The 17,238-nt window shown below is 51.1% G+C and overlaps 1 protein-coding gene across 2 annotated transcripts in view; it reads right to left on the bottom strand.

Moving 5' to 3' along the window:
• Positions 1 to 17,238, bottom strand: part of EPHX1 (epoxide hydrolase 1) — a 37,758-nt gene that overhangs the window by 7,755 nt on the left and 12,765 nt on the right. Inside the window, 3 exon segments of one of the 2 annotated variants that reach the window (NM_214355.2) lie at positions 5,001 to 5,181; positions 7,704 to 7,891; positions 11,837 to 12,112. In NM_214355.2, the coding sequence (NP_999520.2) occupies positions 5,001 to 5,181; positions 7,704 to 7,886 (364 nt within the window). In that variant the 5' untranslated portion in view covers positions 7,887 to 7,891; positions 11,837 to 12,112. 2 annotated transcript variants of the gene reach the window in all.

Below are 17,238 nucleotides of genomic sequence, written 5' to 3'. Positions count from 1 at the left end.
TGGGGAACACAAATTACCAAGCCATATCCATTGTATGACCCTTTTTTGTCTATTTGTTTTGTTTGTTTTCCGCCTGGCCTGCAGCATGCAGAAGTTCCCAGGCCAGGGATCGAACCAGTGCCATAGCTGCAACCTGATCCACAACAGTGACAATGCCAGATCTGTAGCCCACTGCGCTAACAGGGAAATCCCTATGACCTGATTTTTATAAACAGTCACATTTATACTGTGTATATAGGAAGTTTAAAGTCTGAAAAGATAAGCTACAAAAATGTAAAATGTAGTTCTCTCTCAGCAATAGAAGTTCAAGTGAATAATTGTCATTTTTGTGTTATATATTTTGAATTTTTCTGTGATGGACATATGGATAACTCTTTTTTATTTTTTTATTTTTTTGTCTTTTTACAGCCACCTGCAGCATATGGAAGTTCCCAGGCTTAGGGACTGAAGCAGAGCTGTAAGCCCCAGCCTACACCACAGCCACTTGGGATTTGATCCATGTCTGCCCATTGAGCGGGGTCAGGGATGGAGCCTGCATCCTCATGGATACTAGTCAGGTTCTTAACCCACTGAGCCACAATGGCAACTCCAGGATTTCCTTTTTAAAGGCTGAATACTACTGGTCTCTACATACCATGGACTAGTGCTCAGATTTCCTTAGTTTCTACCCAGTGTCCTTTCTCAGTCCCAGGATCCACCCAGGACAGTTACTTGTCATGTCTCCTTAGGCTCCTCTTAGCTGAGACAGTGCAGATTTTTTAAAAAAACAGCAAACATAATTTACTTCTTAATAAAAATAGAAACCCACATACATTCTATTGTGGAACCTTATTTTTTCACCTAACAGTACATCCTGGGTGTCCCTCTATGTTGCTAAATTTTACTCCTCAAGGTTTTTTTAGTAGGTAACGTTACCTCCTTTGGAACACACAGCATGATGTGCCATTTTTTTTAATTGAAATTCTCTCATATTATCATTTGAGTTTAAAATTAGAAAACACACACATTCATTCTTGTGTATGCATGGGCAATCTTTGGACGTGTGTATTTAACAGAAGCAGACACTATCCCCATGGAGGAAACTGATGGCTGGGGGAAGGGCCGAGAGGGAGATTTCCTTTTCACTATCTCCTTCTGTCCTTTTCTTTTCCTTTTTAGGGCTGCACCTGCAGCATATGGAAGTTCCCAGGCCAGGGGTTGATGCCGGCCTACATCACAGCCACAGCAACACCAGATCTGAGCCACATCTCAACCTAAGTCACAGCCTGCAGCAATGCTGGATCCTTAATCCATTGCGAGGCCAGGAATCAAACATACATCCTTGCACAGACAACAACACCAGGTCCTTAACGTGCTATTCCCTTCTGTACTTTTTGAAATTTTTTTTTTTTTTTGTGGTCTTTTTAGGGCCACACCAGCAGCCATACGGAAGTTCCCAGGCTAGGGATTCAATCAGAGCTACTGCTACCAGCCTACACCACAGCCACAGCAACATGGGATCAGAGATGCACTGGTGATCTACCCCACAGCTCATAGCAACACCAGATCCTTAACTCACTGAGAAAGGCCAGGGATCGAACCCATGTCCTCATGGATACTAGTTGGGCTTGTTACCACTGAGCCAAGACGGGAACTCTACTTTTTGAGTTTTAAACACATAAATTTTAAAAATTAAAAAGCAGGAGTTCCCTTGTGGTGCAGTGGGTTAAGGATCTGACATTGTCGCAGCAGCAGCTCCGGCCACTACTGTGGTGGGATCCATCCCTGGCACGGGAATTTCCACATGCTGTGGGTATGGCTAAAAGTAAAGAAAATAATTAAAATTTAAAAACATGTTAGAAGTTGGTAGTTCATAACTTGCCCTATGGGCCCCCTTCCCTATGGGGAAGGCACGCTCTTCCGGTTTCCCTGTGGGTCTGTGGTGCCTGTGGGTCTCAGTGCCCAGCTGCTGGGTCAGAATCAAGGAGCCGAACTGGGCTCAGGAGGCAGCACCAAGCCTGGCCAGGTGTGCGGAGAAGTGTCACAGCCTAGGGCCCGAGCTGGGACAGTGGCCACAGGTGAAGGAAAAAGCGACAAGCTGGGAGACTGGTGCGCTGCGTTCTGGCCCCGAACCTCCACTTCCTTGTGACTCAGGCCACTCCCTCCTTCCACCCAGAGGTGACAGGCGGGGGGCCTCTGAAGCCCCTGCATGTCTCAGATGCTCTGAGAACAGATGCATCGGCGGAGGCGGCCCAGGACCTCGGCTGGAACCAGAAGCTCCTCACAGAACAGGGATGTGGGAGCAACAGGGAGGCCGAACAAGGAGGGTGGCACAAGGACAGAACAGCGGGTAGGGGTCAGGGGCTGAGCACTGAGCAGCCCGGGGCACAGGGGTTACTGCAGGGGCAGCAAGGACCTCGAAAAGTCCAAACACGAGGGAGGGAGGTGGTGGCAACGAGTGTGAGGAGGGGAGAGAGACTGTCGAAGGGCTGCTGGTCTGGTCGGGGCTGGGCGGTGGCCAGCTTGGCCCCCGGGGGCGCTAGGCACACAGCAGGGACCCTGGGCCCGGCGGGAGGCCCCCACACTGCAGGCCCAGGGCTGGGCCACAGGCCTGGGGCACTGACTGAACTGCTTGCGGCTTCAGTCCCAGCGGGCTGCTTCTGTGATGAAGCTGGTGCCAGAAACCGCCTCTTGGGAGCGCCTGTAACCTGAGAGGGGCTTTGTGCTGTGAACGCTCCATATCCCGTGGTGTCGTGAGGAACCCTGAGCTGCTCCGTGGGGTAAGGCTTTCCTCAAACTTGCAGCCTCCAGCACGCAAACAGTCCTGTGGGTTTTTCAACATGCTGTTCCCTCCTCTGGACAACCTTCCCCGAACACCTGGCCAACTCCTATTCCTCCTCTAAGTCTCAGCCTAGATACCACCTCCTCCAGGAAGGCTTCCCTGATACTCCCAGGTGGCATGTGGGGCTTCCGAGGCTTCCACCCCTTACCACAAGCTCTAATCACCCCCGAGAGCCTGTGAGCTGGGAAGGCAAGGACCCGGGCCCTGACGGTGTGTGCCCAGCCCCAGACGAATGCAAGGGTACAGAGGGTGCCCTGTCAATATTTGCAGGACAGACATTGAAGAGCTAGGCAAACAGAAGGATCTCAGTCAAACCCAAGGAAACTAAGCATCTGGCTCCGGGGATCCAAATGACAACCTTTGGAAATGACAAGCAAGGACCTGCATGCAATTGGCTTAGAGTGGTTTAGATCCTCTTGTCAGCCTCGTAGCAGAAGACATCAAAGTCCTCTACAGGGCTCAGCAACAACTGGCTTATAGTTTTAAATTTTTCTGTATTTTAGGGCTTCACCTGTAGCACATGAAAGTTCCCAGGCGAGGGGTCGAATCCGAGCTACAGCGGCCGGGCTCCACCACAGCCGCAGCCACAGCCACGCCAGATCTGAGACACATCTGTGCCCTACGCTGCAGCTGGCAGCAACACCAGATCCTTAACTCACTGAGCGAGGCCAGGATTGAACCTGCAACCTCACGGACACTTGTTGGGCTCTTTAGCTGCTGAGTTACAATGGGAATTCCTAAATGGTCAATCTTACGCTATGTGTATTTTACTATAATTAAAAATGAATAGAAAATTTGTAAAAATTAACAGTAAGATTTTGATTTTCTTAAATATTCCTATATTTGATTCTAAATCTGGGGCAAAAAATTAAAATGCTTTTCCACAAAGGAAACTATTATCTCACCCCAAATGATCTTCGATGAGCTTCCTAAGAACATCTGAGTGACCCCTGCCCTTGCACATCAAGTCGTGTGAGGACTTGTGACGCTGCTGGGACAGGAGGTCTATGCTGCCGAGACAGGATAATTTTTCATAGGACCTTGACTGACAGGCTGAGCACCCTTGCACAGTCACAATATCCTGGACTCCAAACTCTCAAGGAGAGGCTGAGTTGACCGAGGCCACACCCAGATGTCTGTTTTATCTGCATCCTCTCTGAGATTCTTCCAAAGCTGGACTAGATTGTGCATTTCAATATATTTTTTTTTCTTTTTTGGCCGCCCTGAAGCATACATAGTTCCGGGGCCAGGGATCAGATTACATTCGAGCCACAGCTGCAACCTAAGCTGAAGCTGGGGTACTGCTGGAGCCCTAACCTGGTGGGCTGGGCCGGGGATGGAACCTGCCTCCCAGCACTCCCAAGAGGCTGCCAATCCTGCTGTGCCACAGCGGGAACTCCCTGGATTGTGCATTTCTTTGGTCTTTTATTTCTATGTTTTCCTGTATTAGCTCTAAAGTCCAATGGGTTTGCTGGGATTTTTGCATTACGATTGCATCCTGGTGAGGTTCTACCTTTCTTTTTTCCATTTATTTATTTATTTTTAATTTATTTATTTTTTGGTCTTTTGCCTTTATAGGGCCACACCTGTGGCATATGGAGGTTTCCCAGGCGAGGGGTCGAATCAGAGCTGCAGCTGCCAGCCTACACCACAGCCACAGCCACGCCAGATCCGAGCTGCGTCTGCAAACTACACCACAGCTCGAGGCAATGCCGGATCCTTAACCCACTGAGCGAGGCCAGGGATCGAACCCACAACCTCATGGTTCCCAGTTGAATTCGTTTCAGCTGCACCACAACAGAAACTCCTTTTATTTTTTTACAGCATAAATTTATTAATCCTTCAGATTTATTTTTTTAAATGATTTTTCTTGTTTCCATTATAGCTGGTTTACAGTGTTCTGTCAATTTTCTACTGTACAGCAAGGTGTCCCAGTCACACATACATATATACATTCTGTTCTCACACTATCCTCTGTCATGCTCCATCATAAGTGACTGATATAGTTCCCTGTGCTGTACAGCAGGATCTCATTGCTTATGGTTCTACCTTTCAAATATATCTCAGGGACCGACCACTGGATTCTGGGTCTCTCAGCCTTCTCTAAGTCACAATTGGTATCTAAGAAGGCCGTTGCTGTGATATACGCCCCCCTCCGGCTGGTGTTTTGGAAACATACCTTCAATCTTGGTCTTGAAGTGAGGGTACTTGTTGAGAACCTCCACCTGCTTCCTCCAGTCGAATGTGTTCCGCCAGTAGGAGATGATTTTCTTCAGATAGTTGGAGTTGAACCCGTAGTGGAAGCGGCTGTCCTCCAAAGGCGGGGTTAAGCGAAACTTCTCGATCCTCTGGTGTAAGTCCTGGAGCAAAATGGGGGGACCCCGAGGGGAAGGATGGAGGCAGAGCACAGAGAAAGTTTGTTTCCAGAAGACAGAACAAACCCTGCCACCACGAGAGCCTGTGCTACCTTAGAGGTGAAGCCACGGGGCATCGCACAGGGGGCGGGGGTCCCTGGTTGGCAGACCTGCACTCTGGCTTCTCAGGTTGATACCAGAAGAAACGTCCCCGTTTCCCTCAAGAGTGGCTATTCCCAAAATATCTGCTCTTCCCTCTCCACTTCAGGTTCATGTCTCATTTTTCAGCTTTTAAATGATGAGCAATGCATGTTGAATTTACCAAGGCTTTATACGGCAAACTTTTATTGGTAAACTTTTTTTAAAAATGCTTTTTTAGGGCCAAACCTGTGGCATATGGAAGTTCCCAGGCTAAGGGTCGCATCAGAGCTGCAGCCACCAGCCTACGCCACAGCCACGCCAGATCCTTAACCCAGTGAGCGAGGCCAGGGATTGAACCTGCAGCCTCCTGGATACAGGCTGGGTTCACCATCTGCTGAGCCACAGTGGGAACTCCTCTTAGGCTTTTGGAGCTGTGGCTACTCCACTCCATCCGGGTAGGCAGTACATGGATCAATGGCATGGCTGTGTTCCAACAAAATTTTATTTATGGACACTGAAATTTGAATGCCATGTCATTCTCACATGTTACCAAGTTTTCTTTTGATTTTCCCCAACCATTTAATGACGTAAAAACTATTCTAAGCAGGGGAGCTGGACAAAAACAGGTGGCAGGGTGGATTTGCCACCTCTGATATACAGCCCTGAATGATAACAGGATAACTCAGTTGGGATGACAATTACAGACCAGGAGAGAAGGTGCAAGTCTTACAGGCAGATGATGCCCATCAGGCTGAAAGACCAGCCCCAGGTGGGGAAGTTTAAGTCCATCCTCAGAGGCTGTCAAGTGTCACCCTTCCCAGAGCGTCCCCCAAAACACTGCAGTCACCTCCACACAGGTTTTAGGAATGTCAGATGCTGAGTCCAGAAAGCCACTGATGGAGATGTCCTCGGGGCTCAGCCTCTGTCCTTAATCGTGACAGCTTATCACGTCCTACTGAGCGGGCCCCGTCTGGTTTCTCTCGGGGACAACCCAGTCTCTGCTCCTTAATCCCTTCCTCAAGAGCTCTTGTGGCTTTTTTCTCTTTTTTGGCCACACCCATGGCATATGGACGTTCCCAGGCCAGGGACTGAATCTGAGCCACAGCTGTGACCTATACCAAAGTCACGGTGATGCAGGATCTTTAACCCACTGTGCCAGACCGGGGGTTGAACCCTCACTGCCTCAAGAGGCAATGCCGGATCCTTAACCTGCTGCCCCACAGCGGGAACTCCTTTTGTGCCTTTTTATCAGCCCTTCTTACGGCATTTACCTCTATTCATCGTTACCTTTCCTCTGTCTACATTCTTCTTCTCAACTCCTGGACTAGGTTCTCTTTGAGACAAGGATCTCTCTCCTTCTAAGCACCCAGCACCGGGCCTGCACACAGTAGGTGCTCCGATACCCACAGAATGAAAGAAAGTTTGGGAAGGGAAGGCCCAGATCCCACTCACCTTCCTGGCTCTGCTCTTAGATCCATCCCCCCACCCCTGCCGGCCACAGCCGTCCCTCCTGATTCCAGCCCTGAGCCGGGGACGGGGCACAGGCTTTGGCGTTAGAGCTGAGTCCAAGTCCTCCTGCGGATCGACTCGGTTCACCTTGGGTCAACTGCTTTGCCTCTCTGAGCTTCCACTTCCGTATGATGGCCAGGGCTGCGTGTGACCACAAGAGGGCGACACACAGCAGGTGCCTGGTCAAGGCTGGCCCTGAGACAGAGTTCCCTGTGCTGCAGCATTTTGTCACCATGGCCTGGCCTCTCACTCAGGGTCCCCGCCCAGGCCCCGAGGAGACCGTCTCCTCCTCCTCCAAGCTCAGGCTCAAGGTTTCAGGTGGGGCACAGAGACACAGCTGCTTTCTGGAGTTTCCGTTGTGGCTCAGCAGTTAAGGAACCTGACTAGTATCCATGAGGATGTGGGTTTTGATCCCTGGCCTTGCTTAGGGATCCAGCATCGCTGTGAGCTGTGGTGTAGATCGCAGATGTGGCTCGGATCCCGTGTTGCTATGAGTTGTGGTATAGGCTGCCAGCTGTGGCTCCGATTCGACCCTTCGCCTAGGAAACTCCATATGCTACAGGTGCAGCCCGTAAAAAAGAAAAACTACAGCTGCTTTCTGTGACCCTTGACACGTGTAACTGGGCCCAGCTGGCACCCCCTCTCCCGCCCAGGGCTGCTGGGCCTTCAGCAGGGGAGGCGGAGACAGAGGAGGGAGAGCAGGAGGGATGGGGAAGGCAGAGCAGAAAACACCCCCGAGAGAGGCCACTTTCCCCGCCGCTCCAGGTCCCAGCCCCAGCTTGAGGCCCGACCTGCCCCGCCACCCTGACTCAGAGAAACCCCGGGCAGGGGCTCCCCACTCTCCCCTCCGCTCCGAGGCCTGGAAAGAGGTGCCTTACGTTGATCTCCTCGTCTGACGTCTCCACCTTGAATGGCCGGATGCTCTCGTCCTCCGCAGCCGCGGGCCTTGATCCGGGCCCCCACCAGCCATCTCCAAGGAGCAAGGTCTCCTCCTTGTCCTTGGAGACGAACCAGTAGATGACAAAGCCCAGCACAGAGGCGAGGAGTATTTCCAGCCACATGACTCCTGCCAGGGGGACAGAATCCATCAGGAACAGCGTCCACAGACAGCCCTCGACCCCTGACCACCTGCCACCCAGCCCTCACTTTGATGTACTTTTGACTGAAATAAAGAAGAGAAGCAAAATGTGGGGGAAAAAATTGGAAAACAACAGAAAGAGGCAAAAATCACCCATAAGCCTACTTGATCTAAGCGATTCATTCATCGCATCTGGAAGCTATGAAGCTGGGTTGGCGTCTGCACAGCCCTGGGTGGTGGGGCTGCCCATTGGAGGCCTCACGGTTCTGAGGGGCCTTTTGCTCCTGATGCTTCTGAGAAGCTTCTCTCCCCCCTCGAGACGCCCTCCCCCACGGGAGGGGCAGGGCCCGCTCTGAGGGGCGCGCTCAGGAGCAGAGGGAGCCCGGTCCTCAGCCTGTGCCTAAGGGACCAGGGGGTAGGGGGAGGCCTCAGGAGCTGGGAGGTTAGGTTCATTCAGGGTCGGGGGATGCTCAGGAGCCCAAACATGGCCACACATCTCAGCTGGTTGTCAACAGCTTCACAGAGATTGAATTTCTATACCATATAACTCATCCATTTAAGGTCTAGAACCTGGTGATTTCAGGACCTTTACAGAGACAGGCAACCCTAACCACAATTTTAGAACATTTTCATCACCACACGTAGGACCCTTCAGCTATCATCCCCGCTTGTCCCCCGCATCACTCCAGGCCCTAAGCCACCAGGAATCGAGCTTCTGTCTCTATATAGACCTGCCTATGACACTTCACATAAACTCAGCTGCTTTAATCCCCATTTGTCGGACTCCCCTGCTTTTTTCGCAGAAGGGGAAGAAAGAAGACCTTAGTCTCTGCAAATCAACACCAGGAGACCCTGGCATTAACCCAGCTCATCTTGCTTATTTCCGGGCAAGTCACTCCCTGAAGGTTCATATCCAGAGAAACATGCGTGTGTGTGGAGTTCCTGGGGTGGCTCCGTGGTAACGAACTGACTAGTATCCATGAGGATGCAGGTTCAATCCCTGGCCCTGCTCAGAGGGTTAAAGATCCGGTGTTGCCATGAGCTTCAGTGTAGGTCGCAGATGAGGCTCAGATCTGGCATTGTGGTAGCTGCGGTGTAGGCCGGCAGCTGCAGCTCCAGTTTGACCCCTTTCCTGGGAACTTCCATATGCTGCAGGTGTGGCCCTAAAAAGCAAAACAAACAAAAAAACGAAACAGAGAAACATGTGTGAATATGGGCACCGTCCTAGGGCCAGAGTCAGCAGAAGGTCTGCTGATTTTGTGTGTGTGTGTGCGTGCACGCGTGCTTTTTAGGGCAGCACCTGGGCCCTATGGAAGTTTCCAGGCTAGGAGTCAAATTGGAGTTGCACCTGCTGGCCTATGCCATAGCCACAGCAATACAGAATCTGAGCCAAGTCTGCAACCTACACCACAGCTCATGGCCACGCCAGATCCTTAACCCACTGGGGGAGGCCAGGGATCGAACCCATGTCCTCATGGATACTGGTTGGATTTGTAACCTGCTAAGCCACCATGGGAACTCCAGAAGGTCTGCTGATGCAGCTTAGTCAGAACCCAACCAGAGGAGAAAGCATGGAATTCAGAGCCACTTCCCAAGCCTACCCCGACTCCCCCCTGGAAACCTGGGGCAGGAGGACGGCGCTGCTAGGAAACCTACCCTAGTGGGCCCCCTATCCTCTGCCTGCTGGGGGCTGGCCCAGGCCCTGGGGTTTGCTCCTGCCAAGAAAAGAAAACATGCCCAGGCTTTTCCCTCTTCCCACAGAGAGACGCTCTGTCCTTGCCAGGAAATTCTACCCTTTGAGAAGATGGAGAGGAGCCAGCTGCTAGCCTCTGTGGTATCTGATGGCAGGGCTAGGCTTACGGATGGTGGGGCACGGGGAGCATGTGGGGAAAGGCAGAAAGCAGAGGGCAGAGCTGCCCCCAGTTCAGCTGGCGGGCAGATCACACCACAACAGAGCTCCTGGAGCTGGAAGGCAAGGACTGTGTCTCCCCTGATCCCTGCTCTGACTCTAGGCCCAGCATAATGCTGAGTGCAGACAAGCACTTTGCCAATATTTGTGCAAGCAGCATATGTGGTGGAAACAGGTAAAGCAAATGTTGCAGGACGTGGAGTTCCCATCGTGGCACAGCGGAAACAAATCTGACTAGGACCCATCAGGTTTTGGGTTCGATCCCTGGTCTCACTAAGCGGGTGACTGACCCGACATTGCCGTGACCTGTGGTGTAAGTCACAGACGAGGCTTGGATCTGGCATTGCTGTGGCTGTGCCACAGGCCGGCAGGTGTAGCTCCGATTCGCCCCCTAGCCTGGGAACCTCCATATGCCACAGATGTGGCCCCAAAAGGGAAGAAAAAAAAAGGAAAAATGTTGCAGAATGCTCTCAAGGAAGCTGTAATCAATAAAGAGGGGTTAACTCCTTCAATCTCCCAAGTGAACTTTACAAACCACCCTCCTTACCTGACTTCAGCACAGAGGGGTCAAGAGCCTGGTTGGCACTTCCTGCTGGGATGTAAACCTCTGACTTCCCTCGGCCAGGGAGAACGACCTCAGTGCTTTCACTGTCCACGTGAGCGCCTCATTCTCACCCTTGATCACTTCCTTGGGAAGCAGCCAGGGAAGCAGAGCCAGGGGTGTGCAGGAGAGGCGGGGAGGCTGTAGGCACCACCCTCGTTCCCCCACTGCCTCTTTTTTCTTTTTATGGCCACACCTGAAGCATATGGAAGTTTCCAGGCCAGGGGGTAGAACTGGAGCTGCAGCTGCTGGCCTACACCACAGCCACAGCAATGTAGGATCCTGACCTCGTCTGCAACCCACACCACAGCTCTTGGTAATGGAGTCTTAACCCACTGAGTGAGGCCAGGATCGAACCCGCATCCTCGTGGATACAAGTCAGGTTCCTAACCTGCTGAACCCCACTGGGAACTGCCCTACTGCCTTTTAGCAACTGCTCCCTCCTACCAACTTAACAGATCTGATGTGTGTGCAGGGTGATTATCTCCCCTGGACTTCATTCAACAGCAAAATGAACCATGCGACAAGGGTGTTAAAATGATCATCGTTCCCAGTGTTGCATCTGAACTCAGGGAACCGGGACAAGGGGCACTAGGATGGGCCCCGCCAGCATGGCACAGGGCAAAGTGACAGATTTAAGGAGAAAGTTTAAAGCCCTTTCTCTTGCATCCTAATTAAGATAGGAGTATCAGTCTTTGGTTCAAAGAAGGTGCTTTAGAGCCACAGAGCTCAGATTACAAAACAGTTGCATTAATTTGTTACCTATTAACAGCGCATTATTTAACAGCGGGCAATAAATGCACACGAAGTCAGGTGCCCTTGGTTGGCCCGATGTAACAGGCATTGACTGTCTGCAGGTGGGGTTTCAAGGGATGTGATAACCATGAGCCATGCAAATCCACCCACTAAGGAGCCCAAGTCCGCTAAACTTGACTTACCTTTTCACTTATGCAAGGTAAAAATCAGAGCAGGCAGGGTCTTGCCCCAGACCACACTGCACTTGTGAGGGTTCGAACTTGTAGCCAAAGCATTCATTTCCAGTTATTGGGCTTGCTGCTTCTGCCCTGCGCCCCCACCACGCCCCCACCCCACCCCACCCCCACCCCCACCCCCCGCAAGGTGTATCTCTCAGCATCTGTTTTCAGTCTTTTTTTTTTTTTCCCCTTTATCTTTTTAGGGCCGAGCCTGCCCGCATGTTAGTTCCCAGGCTAGGAGTTGAACGGGAGCTGCAGCTACTGACCAACACAGCCACAGCAACGCCGGAGCCAAGCCGCGTTAGGCGCTGTAGCTTGCTAGACGCGTTGGATCCTTAACCCACCGGGCGAGACCAGGGAACAAACCCGCATTCTCAGGGATACTAGTGGTGACTTTAACTCTCTGAGCCACAACAGGAACTCCTGTTCTCAGTCTTAAGTCTTCGTACCTGAACTTGGGGACCCTCGGTGCGAAGGCGAGCCACGACTGCACGGAAGCCGCGACCGTCTGCCAGAGTGTGTCGCTCAAGCCTGCACAAATCTTCCAAAATATAAAATAATAAACAATGCCCTCCGCCTCCTGGCTCTCGGGAGCGGCGGGTCCATGGAGAAGGAGATGGCTGGTCAGCGAGCCCCGGGGAGAGGCGGGGCCTCGGAGTCTGACCAATCAGAGTTCAGGAGCTCTCAAAATCCTTCGGTTTACCTCCGCCCCCACGCTCCTCGGCTTTGAGTGAGCGCCGGGGTGCTCCCTGCCCCAGGGCTTGGAGGGTCGTGGAGGGCCCCGCCCCAGCGGGCGGGCAATTAGGGTACCGCGGCTGCTCACGGGTCTCCGGACCTCCCTGGCCGGGGCCGCTGCTTTATTTAGAGTATGAGCACAGTGGATGTTTGAAGCTCAGGAGAGAGGGCGCCGCTCTGGCTGCCGCCCCCCACCCCCCGGGAAAAGCATCAAGGGCGTGGAGCCAGCTATTGGCTCTCTTCCTTTCCCAAAGTGGTGTCCTTGGGGTTGGGCCAGTGGAAGCAGACATCGCCCACCATGGGGAGAGCACTGTTCACCGGGAAACACAAGGCCCACTGGCCTCCGGCTGCTGCAGCCTACGTTGGAGAGGCTCTAGGCAGATGATAGAGCCCTCCCCTCCCCAAAGCCTCTTTCTAAGCCGGTTGGCTCCTGAGAGGAAGAGATGGTCGCTTGGCTGGAGCCACTGAACATCCAAGCAGAAAAGGAACTCAGCAGCCTGAATCCAACCCCCTCACTTCATAACTGGGGAAATGGGGGTGAGAGTAAGGGGGTGTGATTCACCCCAGGTCATGTGCGGGGGCACCCCTCGAAACACTCCTGGAACAAAGGGAGAAAAGAACCACTGCACTCCCTGCCCTCTGTTGTCACTGCGCTGGGGCAGGTTTCTCAACCTTGGCACAGCTGACATTTTGGATCAGTCAATTCTTTGTCATGAGGGCTTGTCCTGTGCATTGTAGGATGCATTGTAGGGTGTTTAATAGCATCCTTGGCCTCTACCTATTAACCCCTTTTCCCCTCATGTGATAACCAAACATGTCTGCAGAGTTGCCAAATGTTCCCCCAGGGAAAAACTGCCTTCATGGAGAGCTCATGCTGCAATCAGCCCTTCAACTTCAGGAGGTGTTAGAATCACCTGGGGAGCTTGTTCAATTATTCAAGGAATCTGGGGTATGGCCAGAGACTGCCTTTTTCACTAGTTCCCAGGTGATGCTGCTGCTGGTGGTCCGGGACCACACTTTGCGAACCCTTGCTCTAGATGGAATTATAAATTCTAAGAAGGCTCTCTGTCTGTGTTGCTCCCCAAGGGGGAGCCCCAAGCCCAGTTCTGGCAGATGCAGGGGTCCCACCCACAGCTGTTAAATAGACAGTTGAACTCCGTCAAGGTGGGAGGAACTGTAGCCCTTGCACAGCATCAAGAAGCAGAGAGAGGGAGTTCCCGTTGTGGCTCAATGGGTTACAAACCTGACTGGTATCCACAAGGATGCGAGTTTGATCCCTGGTGTTGCTCAGTGGCTTAAGGATCCCGCGTGTCTGTGGCTGTGGTGTAGGCCGGCAGCTCCATCTCCAACTTGACCCTTAGCCCAGATACTTCCATGTGCTGCTCTTGCGGCTCTAAAAAGCAAAAAAAAAAAAAAAAAGTAACAGGTGATTTTCATAGGTCATTCTGGAAGACTGGCAAAATCTACAGTCACTATGACTCAGCAGTGCACTCCTAGGTTATAGACCCTGACTGTCTGTGTGTTTACCCAGAGTTGCAAACTAGAATGTTCACAGCAGCACAATCGATCCGTAGAAGCCCCAAACTAGAGACAATCTAGATGCCCTTCCACCCCAAAGGACTGTACACTGACACATACCACGGGAACGAGGATCTTATGTGTAACTTCACACAATGGCACAGATCAGTCCCACAAGCAGGGCTGGGCCACAGAAGCCAGACACAAAAGAGCACATACCCATGACTCCATTTTTATAAAGGACAAAGTTACCCAAACTACTGTATAATGAAAGACTTCAGGAGTTCCTGTCGTGGCTCAGTGATGAACGAACCCGACTAGTATCCATGACGACTCAGGTTCTATCCCTGGCCTTGCTCAGTGGGTTAAAGATCCGGCGTTGTGGTGGGCTGTAGTGTAGGTTGCAGATGTGGTTCGGATCCTGCGTTGCTGTGGCCGTGGTGGAGGCCAGCAGCTGCAGCTCTGAGTCAACCCCTAGCCTGGGAACCTCCTTGTGCCCAAGGGTGCGGCCCTAAAAAGACCAAAAAAAAGAGCCCTCACCATGGTGCTTTCCTTTGATGATGGGGAATGGGGCCCAAGCACTATTTTTAATTTTTCAGAAATTTTTTTAATTTTAAAAGTTAAAAAAACATTGGGGAAGGGGCTGTGCTTGCAGCATGTGGCAGTTTCTGGGCCAGGAATAGAGCCTGAGGGCAACAGTGACCTACAGCAACACTGCAGCTACAACCCCAGATCCTTAACCGGATGTGTCACAAGCAAACTCCCCCAGCACTGGTTTTTCAGCTTTCCAGTGACTACAGTGTGTGGATGAGAGATAGGTCTGTACGTAGCCTAGAAAAGAGATGCCTGAAGAGCAAGACTTGGGCTCGTGCATGGATGCAAGTCAGGAGTGCGGTGAGCAGCCCCCACAGGGATGCCCCTTAGGAGTCTGGGGCAGCCATGGCAACGGGCCTCCCCCTCTATGCTGCCCCTCAACTGTGGCACCCACCTGGGCTCTGATTCTTTACTCACTGAGACCTGCTAACTTGGGAGTCAGCCACAGCAGCTTAAGTCCTGGAAGAGGGTGGGGCTAAGAGGGCAGAGTCCTAGTCACTTTGTCCCTGGGAACAGTGTCACCCAGTCCCACCAACAAGAACGAAGAAGCTTTGTGGGGCTGGGAAAGCCACCTGGGGTTGCCATTTGCAGAGGCAGCCTGGCTTTCCTGGAGAACCCCCATTCCATGGGGCCCCCCCAAATAGCAGCTCAGTCTTCTTCTATAATTAAAAAATTAAAAAAAAAAATCTGTGTAACAGCTGCACCTGAAGCATATGGAAGTTTCCAGGTAAGGGGTCAAATCAGAGCTGCAGCTGCCAGCCTACACCACAGTCACAGCAACATGGGATCCGAGCTGCATCTGTGACCTACACTGTAGCTCACAGCAACACCAGGTCCTTAACCCACTGATGGAGGCGGGACGGAACCACATGGTTTAGTCAGATTCATTTCCGATGTGCCACGACAGGAACCCCTAAACCAGCCCGATTTTTGAAAAGACACAATAACTGGAGGACGGTGGTAATTGAGTCCTAAGAGGCTGAGCTTAGAGAGAAACCTAAGCAACAACTGACTACTCTGATAAGAAATGGGATTCTGTGCAGTTTGATTCTCCAAATTGTACACTGAAGCTCTGGGCATGCACTTATGAAACCTGGAAAAACAGGAATTAGTTCCAGTTGAAGAAGTCAGTTGGGCAATATGGTGGGTGACCTTTATCCTTCAAAGACTGACAAATGATGCAAATAGAGCAGTTTATTATTATACTTTTCTTTTGTCTTTCTGGGTCTGACTTGCAGCGGACAATTTTAAATATAGGAGGTTAGGAAAAAGGAGTGCGGAGGTCTCTAGCGTCGCTAAAAGGAAACCCCACCCAAATAATTTCACTGAATGTGTGGCATTTGTTATGCTTGGGCAAAAACACAAGTTTCAAAACACAGAACTTATTTTAAGATTGATCCTAAAAGTTCAAGGAAAAACTCTTTTCCTGTAATTTGAATGTGGTCTGTAACGTATCAAGAAGTCCTTTTGTTCTTTTAAAGCAAATAAGAGATTTGGAGTGGGGCCTTGGAAAAGAAAGTATAAACTTGCTTTTGGATCAGAATAGGGTTCAGTGGACACTACCTGTGACTATGAGCTGGCTTCTCTGCAGGCATATAGAATAAGACCCGGTCCTGTACCTGCCAAAGTTCATGCTCTAGTAGGACAAACAGATGTACAAATAACACCCTTCTAATGATAGATACAATACACAGGAAGAGAATTGTGCAAACTTAGGAGGGGTTAAGTATACCACAAGGTTCCACAGAGGAGCAGGTCACTGAGTAGGGTTTTTAAGGATGAATAGGAGTTTACCAGTAAGAAAATAATGGGGGAATGGGACAAATTTAGGAAGACAAGAGAGCAGGTGCAAAGGCATGGAAGTAAGAAATGCATGGTGTAGACAGAGAACTACAAGAATCTACATCCGTGTTCAGTGTCAGCATTGATGATTACAAACTTTGGGGTGTAGTCTTTTTTTTTTTTTTTTTTTTTTTGCTTTTTAGGGCCATACCTGCAGCGTATGGAGGTTCCCAGGCTAGGGGTCTAATTGGAGCTACAGCTGCCGGCCTACATCATAGCCACAGCAATGCCAGATCCGAGCCACATCTGCAACCTACCCCACAGCTCACGGCAATGGGGGATCCTTAACCCACTGAGCAAGGCCAGGGATCAAACCCAAAACCTCATGGTTCTCAGTTGGATTCGTTTCTGCTGTGCCACGATGGGAACTCTGGAGTGGAGTCATTTCATTTCTCTATTAGCCGAAAGGACTTCCTACCTTACCTGTTTTATAAATTGTTACTGCAGGGGAGTTCCCGTCGTGGCGCAGTGGTTAACGAATCCGACTAGGAACCATGAGGTTGCGGGTTCGGTCCCTGCCCTTGCTCAGTGGGTTAACGATCCGGCGTTGCCGTGAGCTGTGGTGTAGGTTGCAGACGCGGCTCGGATCCCGCGTTGCTGTGGCTCTGGCGTAGGCCGGTGGCTACAGCTCCGATTGGACCCCTAGCCTGGGAACCTCCATATGCCGCGGGAGCGGCCCAAGAAATAGCAACAACAAAAGACAAAAAAAAAAAAAAAAAAAAATAAAAATAAATTGTTACTGCAGCATGATGACGCTGACTCAGGAGTTTTAACTTAGAAATCTTGTCTGCAATTCAGATGACCCTTCTGTAAATGACATGCCAAGGGGAATATACTTGGGATGTGAGTATTTCCTGGTTGCATGAGGAAAAGGTGGCCTGGGCACGAGATTACCCAAAACCAAGTTGCCCGTGGTCTTTTGGCTGCTGCAGCAAGCACACCCTTGGATTGAGACAGTGTGGCAGACTGCCAGCTATGCTTCCCTCTTCTTTCTCAGCAATGGAATTTTTATTTCAGTTGGAGAAGCCCAGCTAAACACTGCATTTCTTGGCCTTCCTTGCAGCTCAGTGTGACAGGGTGACTAGGTGCCGACAAAGACCTGCAAGTGTATTTGAGGCAGAGCCATCCATAGTCCAGACAGTACCTTTGTGTGAATTAAGAA

Source organism: Sus scrofa, chromosome 10, assembly GCF_054392235.1.
Source record: "Sus scrofa isolate SSC_HxYL_T2T_F1_AM1 chromosome 10, Sscrofa_HxYL_maternal_Yorkshire_Landrace_v2.0, whole genome shotgun sequence".
Classification (NCBI taxonomy): Eukaryota; Metazoa; Chordata; class Mammalia; order Artiodactyla; family Suidae; genus Sus; species Sus scrofa.
This window is presented reverse-complemented; position numbering and strand designations above follow the sequence as displayed.